The following is a 9,285-nucleotide window of genomic DNA, read 5'->3' on the forward strand; positions in this document are numbered from 1 at the left end:
TAGCCTATGGACTAGTCTATTGACTAGCCTATGGACTAGTCTATTGACTAGCCTATTGATTGTACTATTGACTAGCATGTGGACTAGCCTATGGACTATGTTATTGACTAGCCTATGAACTAGTCTATTAACTAGCCTGTGGACTAGGCTATGGACTGTGTTATTAACTAACTTATGGACTAATCTATTGCCTATCCTATGAACTAGTCTATTGCCTTGTCTATGGACTAGTCGATTGACTAGCCTATGGACTAGTCTATTGACTAGCCTATGGACAAGTCTATTGACTAGCCTATGAACTAGTCTATTGACTAGCCTATGGACTAGGCTATTGGCTATCCTATGGACTAGGCTATTGACTAGCCTATGGACTAGTCTATTGACTAACCTATGGACTAGTGTATTGACTAGCTTATGGACTAGTCTATTTACTAGCATATGGATTAGCCTATGGACTAGTCTATTGACTAGCCTATGGACTAGTCTATTGACTAGCCTATGGACTAGTCTATTGACTAGCCTATGGACTAGTCTATTGACTAGCCTATGGACTAGTCTATTGACTAGCCTATGGACTACTCTATTGACTAGCCTATGGACTAGTCTATTGACTACTCTATTGACAGTCCTATGGATTGTGCTATTGACTAGCCTGTGGACTATGCTATTGACTAGCCTATGCACTACTCTATTGACAAGCCTATGGATTATGCTATTGACTAGCCTATGGACTAGTTTATTGACTAGCCTATGGACTATGCTATTGACTGATCTATGGACTAGGCTTTGGACTAGCCTATAGACTTGTCTATTGACTAGACTATGGACTAGTCTATTGACTAGTCTTTTTACTGATCTATTGACTAGTCCATTGGCTAGTCGATTGCCTAGTCTATGGACTAGTTCATGAACGAGTCTAAAGGTATAACAAACAGCTATCAGAATTATTAAAAATCGATTAGTAAAGGGAAATTTCTCAGAATTATTCCCAGGGCCTTCGTTTTTAACATTTCATCCTTCCCATAACTTATGGAACTGAAAATTTAAATTAAATGCCAAAAATGTATAAAACTGAAAATGCATGTTTAAAATATTTGTGATAAGTAAAACTATAAATCACTCAAACTTCTCTTTATAAAGCCTTAACATAAGCAATTTCTTAAATGCTCAAATCATATACATAAACCTACATTATTTTATAATACCTATTTATCAGTTATTTAGTTTTATTTATAATTTTTCTTTTCAACATTCTTTTCATTTCTGTAGGAAGAATATTTATATAAATTTTATTAGGATTTAAGAAAAAAAAAAACAATTTAAGTGCATTATTAAAAACAAACTATTTATTATAAAACGTCCTCAAGAAAAAACAAATTTCTTATAAAACAAGAAAACTTTATATATAAAAAATAAAACATATTTATCATGTTATCAAAAGAAAAAGTAAGTTATTTAAGAATTTATTTTCTAAATTGGTTTCATTTCTCTAACATTTTTATGTATATCATCTAATTGTGCTGTGAAAAAAAACACATTAATAACCAACCTTAATGAGAAGAATTTTGATTTAAAAACTAAATATCAAAAAAAAAAAAAAAAATCTAGCGAGTTATTGAGTCATTTAATTTAAAACTAAACCTACACAAATTTAATTTCTCAAAAACTTGTTAGATTTGTATTAAAGAACATTAAGTACGATGAAAGACTAAAAATTTAGGACTTTAAAAATTCTTAAATATTACCTTAAATTGCATTTAATGTTCCTAAGGTCAATCAATATACAGTTAATGACAAAAGTTTTCGGACAAAATTAATTTAATCAATGCCTCTCTTTCGATTCTATTTATTTATAGCTGGTTCATTTATTAATTGATTTAATTGGTTTTAGATTTCTGAAGACGTTGAGAAATTAGAACCGAAATAGTTCTGTTTTGGTTTAAAAACTTTTTTGTCCATTCATTAAAATTTTTATATATTCTTAAATGTATTTTATGAATAGTTGTTTAAACTAAGTTCTTTACAAATTCGGAATACATCAATGTTTTGAGAAGGTTTACTTTACAGGCCACATATCCCAGTGTTATTTGGTGTACTGATTCTGAATATGGAAATAAAAAAGTCGTATCACCCACCAATTTTCCGCATTATCATCTTATAGTCCTTCTGACTGTATACTTGAGTCCCAAATATAAAATTTTGTAATTTTACAGAAGTTGCAACCATCTCTGCCTCTAGACTTATACTTTAAGTTATAGAAATAGATTCTGGAAAAATTAAGCGCGATAGTGCCACGTTATCTGGTAGCACCACGGCTCTGAAGGGGAAAACGATTTTTAATACAATTAATTAGAATATGTATGAAATTATCATTCCAATAAGATATAAAACTCAAAAATCTATTAAAAATTGTAAAAGTTATTACAAATTCCTCCGATCCTTTAGTGTCAAAAAACACTTATCTGAGAAATATTTAAAAAAATAATAAATTTTAGGTAATATTCTAATTAAACCGTGTCATTACATTAAATATATTCGTATTAACTTAAATGTGATAACGTAAACCGTATTTAGGGTACAGTCATAAATGGAAAACCCTACACGGCAGTATCAAAACTCCAGTTTCAAACATTTACAAATTTTGTTAAACTAATTTTAAAATTGTGGGAAAATATATGGTGACTTTTGGACAATAAAGAAGGAAATGAAATAGTAAAGAAATTAGGTCGATATCTCTCACATATTAGCGGTACCTGCGAATTGAATTTGTAGAATTACGGAGAAAACTATTTTTTGTTAAAATTTTTGGGAAACGGGTTTTATTCTTTACTGTTACCCATTTTATATAAAACCTTTTCAATTTATACAATTTAAGATAATATTAAACATATATCTGAAGTTTAAGTAAAATCGATTAATGTTAACCCATAAGCTGTGAAGGTCAAATGAAACTTGGGAAAAATATATAATGAAAACCCGTATTTACAAAATAAACCCTTAAACGTAAATATATGTTTATAATTATATAAAATGTCCGTAATATATGAACAAAATATTCGTTGTTCTTTTGCGATAAAATTATGGGTGATAGAGAAAAACATATATCAGATTCGGTTTCAGCAGCCAAAATACCTTAAAATCAATCGAATCGAATTGGTTTCAAAATTTTTTAATCAATTAATCTATTTACCAATCTATGAACTAGTCCATTAAATAATATATGAAGTCATTTTTGGACTAACGTATGGACTATACTATGAACTAGTTTATTGACTAACTTATGGGTCTATTGACTAATTCATGGACTAATCTATTAACTAATCAATGGACTAGTCTATTAAACAGTCTACGAACTAAAATATGGAATAGTTTAGACTATGGTCTATAGACTGGTCCTTTGAATACTTTATGGACTAGTCTACTGACCAGTTAGTTATATAATCTGTGTTGTAGTCTAATCTATTGACTAATCTATGGACTAGTCTACATATTGACTAATCTATGAACTAGTCTATTGACAAATTTAAGAAGTTTATGAACTATTTTATGGACTAGTCTATTGACTAATCTATGACTATGGAATTAGTCTATTGACTAGAGTATGGACTAGTTTATCGACCAATTAGTGGACTCGTCTATTGACCCGTCTGTGAATTAATCTATGTAGATTAGTCCATAGACTAATATATAGTATAATTTATTAATTAACGTATAAACTAGTCTAAGAAATAGTATAGTCTATAGAATATTCTATAGTCTATGGATTACATAAAAATTAGAGCTATGTCTCACTTTAAGAGGTGTTCTAAAATAATTATACGAAAACTTTTGTCTAACACTGTATGTTGAACTTAATTTTAATGACAAATATATGTATTAAAGAAACATTTTTAGTTTTTTTTTGTATAATTGCTGCGCTCCCTTTGTTTAAATTGTGTCTGTGTGCTGTGCTAAATAAAATTTAAAAACTGGTATTTTGAAAAAAATGGTTCTTAGTTTCTTTTCTGTTATTTTATTATTTTTATTATAATTTCTAATTTATTTTATTTTTGTTATATTTTATTATAATTTTAATTTTATATGTGTGTTTTATTTATTAATGTTCGAATTCCCTGGTTTTTGAGTTAAATTTTATATGTTTTTTTTTTTATTTCTTTAATAATTTTATTTCCCTTTTTATTTTTGTTGAAAGGAAAGCCTAAATAATATTTTTTTATTTAAACTAGTTTTTAATAAATTTTGAATTTTTATTTTATTTCAACACACAGAGTCCACAACCACCAGCATCCATGACGACTTCAACAACTGGTGCCGATGAAAATTTAAATCAGCATACATAAATTTGTTAAAATTTAAAATTATTTAAAAAAAGCAAAAAAAAAATATTTTGACCAAAAATATAAAAAACAAAATTATATTGGAAAATATTTTTAAAAAACAAGAAATTGTTATTGAAAAATATTTATCATCTTCATATAAAAACAAACTACCCACATTAAAAAACCAACAACAAAAGATATTATCTATATATTCAACAGTTAAAAAAATTATATTAAAAAAAATATAAACATATACATTAAAAAAAAAATAAACAAAATTAAAAACATAACACACTTTACACTTCAAAAAAACTAAAATGGCAATAATTAAGAAAATTTTTGTTTTTTCAATAATTCTTATTTAATGCTTTAAAAATTATTGTATTATTAAAAAAATTTAATTAATTTGTAGTAATTTTTATAAATATTTTACTTTGCCTTAAATAGTTAAAATTATTTCTTAGTTTCTGTATTAAATAACACCTTTGTATATTATTTTTATTATTTTCTTTTTAAAATAAAACAAATAATAAACTACATATTAAAAATTTAAAAAACCAAAATGGACCGTTATTAGTAGAGCAACTTAGAAACCACCATTAAAGTTTTAAAAGAAAAACATCAAACCAAAAAAATACAATAAAACTACTGCATTATCACAGGGTTTCTGTTTAATTATTTGTTAAAGTTTTTGTTTTTTATTTACCCACAAATATTAAGGGAAACCCTAGTAAAATTTTTTTATTCTAAAACTTATACGAAAATACATACATATTTACCCGTTTATAACAAAAAAAAGTTTATACGTATTTAAAATAAAAATATGAAATATAAAAAAATATTTATATTAAAAAAAAGGTAATAAAAAAAAATAAATAAAAGAATAATTAAAAAAATATATATATTATAGAAAAAAAAACAAAAAAAAAACTATTTACAACATAAATGTGCTTCAAAAATGTCTTTATGAAATTAAAAAAAAATCTAAAATATTTTTTTATTATTTAAAATTACCCAGTCCATGTTTTTCACTAATAAAACTTCCTAAAGTTTTAACTTATGTCAAAATCTTTATATTTCAAATCGATTGATTATGTTTATTAGTTGCCACAACTAATTTTTGTAACAGCAACTAAATATTATAACAAAGTTAACACCAGGTCGGGAAGTTTACCGTACCCAGCAGTTCGACAAAGAGTCAATGCATACGAAAAAGACAGTAATTTCCACTAATAGTTAACCACCTGGATGATCGTAATTCGTATGTTTTGGGTCATTCGTCACGAATGTACCCTTTGTAATCGAGAATGAAGACAGTCGTCACTTTAGTGTCCTCTTTGTAAGCGGGAGCGGAGACAGTCGTCTCTTTACTGTCCTCAAGTAACCTAGAGATTATACTCTTAAGTTGTTTTTTTTTTTTTTGTTGTACTTCCGAAAGTAGCTATTTTACCCATCTTTTGGAGAAATGATTGTTATTTTCTACTAATGTGGCACCATCTGGTCATTCATATAAATAAATTGAAATATTTTTTGTATTAAAACCTTTAGTTTAAATAGGACCCTTTCGATTGTTTATATAATACGTACTTTTTACAGAATACAGTCCACATATAATATTTCTTAAACTCTAGGTATTGCAGACGATGAAATATCCATTTTTGTCTTTGTAGACAAATTTGTAGAAAACACGATTTCGATTTAAGAGTTCGGAGATTTCAGTTTTCCATATGAAGATATGGGTTGACTGTGATTTCCGAAATACACAATCAATGTTTACATTTGAAATGAAAATGCCAGAATAATTCAGAAATTCCTTCTAGGAGAATCGAATTTGATAATCAAAGAGTTTAGTTAAACATATTTATCAAATGAACATTTGAATTTTGAAAATTCTGCTGTACAGCATCATGTTCAAAAATTGCAGAGGCTAACACAATTTTAACCTAGAGACCAAAGTAGACCTTTCTAAAGGATAGAGCTGCGCTGAATTTCTCCATCACATCAAGTTTTTGAGACATATTGTCCTTAGATTCTAAAGAGATTCTATTCGAGATTTTCAGACTTTACAAAATTTGTTTTGTCATCTAAATAGACAAGGTCCAAAAAGGTCGACTTTAAAATAAAGGTTTAATCTCTGTTATATCTCCTTTCTTCTTTGAGATATTTTACCCTAGACCATAAAACTACCATTGAGTAACAAAAAATGATTTTTTAACTACTCAGCCAAAAAAATAACTTCCAAAGAAGCGAGCAAGAAGTATTATTTACTCCATGGAAGTACTGAAAAAGACCCGTAGAAGTTAAAATTTTAACAGAGGCTTGTCATAGGAGGGATGTTTTTTCTATTTGATTCCAAATTCACTACTTCTGAAGTCATTCTCAAGAAGTAATTTTTACTTTGTTAACTCATAAAAATTCCAGAACAAAGAAAATATATCATAGTTTAGAAAAAAAAGAATTATTATCTTTGAAAGTCATTCCACAGAAGCTGAATAATTCACTTAGAGCTACTTTTGAAGTATGCGAAGCTTTTTTAAGCCTATTTTTCGGAACAAGGTAGGTAGAATGCAATGTTTATAGAATCAGGGCACTGGAAATATTGATTTTTCAGATATTCATGATCTGAATGGAGTAAGATCGGGGATATAGATTTCAATTTCGAGAGATTTCTATTTAATAGAAATAGAACTGAATTTCTATCGTATAAGGGATTATGTCATTGTTAATGGAATTAAAATGAAATTTTTAAATCGAAATATAAAGGGGTCGAATGAATTACCCCTCACGTAATCGATGAAAATGTATCGATTTCTTTTTTTCAGTTAATGGCATTTCTTAAGGTATAAGAAATCTAACACAATCATATTTGGTCCAACCTTTTTTACAATATTTTTCGTTGTTCGAATCTTACGATGTAATAAAAAAGGACCATTTCATGACTAACTCCAGAATATTTGGTGGAATCATAATTTAAACTTCATATTATAATATGTTCGGAAAAAAACTCTTTGATTTTGAAAATCTAATCAGATTCTAATATTGAATATATTCTGAATTATGGTAAAGCTAAGAAATGCGGTTAGGAATCATTATGACTTATGTATGTATGACCTGCGACTATTTGGAGCTTCTTTAGTATATGCATAATTTCAAAATAGTGTTCCAAGACTTGAGAAATTAAGAAATTAAAATTATCCAATATTAGGTTATGTATAGAAAAACCCTAAATTAAAAAAGTCGATTTATGAAAATTCTAAAAATAAATAATCAAAGAAAACATTAAAACTGGATAATTGTTAAAAAAAAATTAAAGCACATTTTGTTTATTTCTAAACGAAAAATAATTTACTAAAAAAAACTTTTTCTTTTAAATAAAAATTAACTGTTGAATTCAAAATTAGTAATAATTTTGTTTAAAAATATGACAACGCAAAAATATAAATATTTAGTCTGGTAATTGTGTTTTGTTTTTTTGTTAAAATTTTTGTTTAATTTTTCGTCAAAATTTCACCCTAATTTAAGAATAACAAAAAATTTGTAAGACATTGATGGTAAACAAAAATAATAATAATAAATGGAAATAAAGATTTTTTCAGTATGTCTACATTAACAAATAAAAAATAGCACTTTTATTTATTTTTATATCAAGAAAAAAAATTAAGAGTTAAAAATAAACATTTCTTAATTTTAAAGTTATTTTTTAGAAAATTTCAACAAATACCTACATTTTTATACTAAAAACTATTAAAGCAAATATTATTAAACAATATTTTAAATAGCAGTTAATAAAATAAATTAGTTTACTTTAAGCGGTGTTAAAGTAGTTTAATTAATTTTTTAAACTGCTTATTAAAATTTGTTTTTCTTTTTAGAATTTTAATAATTTCTTAGTATTTTTTTTCGTTTAAATATTTTTTTCTTTTCATTTCTGTTTACACTGTAAAAAAAAAGCTTTAAAGTAAAAAACAAACACTTTTTTAAAAAATTTAGCTAATGTAGTAATCAACAGTAAAATGAATAGTTTTTTTTCCAAGTACCAAACCACAGCTGAGAGCAAACACTACTTACTTAATTACAAAAGGCTTAAAACAAAAATTTGGTTTTAATTTATTGGTAAAATAATGAGAATAAACTCCCCAACCACTAATGCAAAGTAATGCAACATCTAGTAAGTTTACACTTTTTTTTTAAATAAATTTTAATTTATGGATTTTTTTAGTTTAAAAGTTTTCTGAAATAATATTTAATTGTTTTTTTTATATATATATTTTACCTTATTTAATAGCAATTTTGGAAGGCACCTAAAATCCAGAGATCCACTACTTTATCAACATCCATGTCATTGCCAGCCGAATGTTTGGTCTTGTCCGTATCTATGCCATCGTTGAGCAATGATCGCAAGAGATCTAAGAGTGCGGGACCCAAAAAGAAAAAGGGCCAAGCTACACATCCAAAACCCTTCCGTTTATATTAGGAACATTTATAATTTTAAATAAATTTAATAATTTATTCCCAAAGTTAAAAGAAAGTTTAAATATTTCCCATTAAAAAAAAGAACTTCAAAAGAAGCGAAAAAGAAGTACCCAGCAAAAAAAGTACTTCCAAAGAAGCAAAAAAGAAGTAGAATTTACTCTATGGAAGTACTGGAAAACACCTACAGAAGTGATGATTTTAACAAGGGCTTGTCATAGGAGGGATGTAATTTTTTATTTGATTCCAAATTCACTACTTCTGAAGTCATTTTCAAGAAGTAATTTGTATGTTCTTTGGGACTGAAATTGTAGTATTATAGAATACAACTAATTTGACTTAGAGAAGAAGTAAGAAGGAAAAAAAATATATCTTAGGCATTGAAAAAATATAATTATTATCGCTTCTTCGGAAGTCATTAAACTTCATTTCCACAGAAGGTAAAAAATTCACTTAGTGCTACTTTTGAAGTGGAGATAAATGTTATTCTTTTGGA

The 9,285-nt window shown here is 26.6% G+C and overlaps 1 protein-coding gene across 5 annotated transcripts in view; it reads left to right on the forward strand.

Annotated features, from left to right (window-relative positions):
• LOC119603297 (microtubule-associated protein 2) overlaps window positions 1-6,538 on the forward strand; it is a 72,055-nt gene extending 65,517 nt beyond the window's left edge. For 2 of the 5 annotated variants that reach the window (XM_037955294.1, XM_037955295.1), the window contains one exon: window positions 4,269-4,417. In XM_037955294.1, coding sequence (XP_037811222.1) covers window positions 4,269-4,340 — 72 coding nt within the window. In that variant the 3' untranslated portion in view covers window positions 4,341-4,417. Of the gene's footprint in view, window positions 1-4,268 lie in introns of all 5 variants that reach the window. The other 3 variants (XM_037955291.1, XM_037955293.1, XM_037955296.1) reach the window with 2 other exon arrangements.
• The last annotated feature ends 2,747 nt before the right edge of the window (window positions 6,539-9,285 follow it).

The sequence above is a fragment of the Lucilia sericata genome, unplaced genomic scaffold (assembly GCF_015586225.1).
Source record: "Lucilia sericata isolate MDLA Ls3-8-SP2 unplaced genomic scaffold, ASM1558622v1 Contig000289F_arrow, whole genome shotgun sequence".
NCBI lineage: Eukaryota > Metazoa > Arthropoda > Insecta > Diptera > Calliphoridae > Lucilia > Lucilia sericata.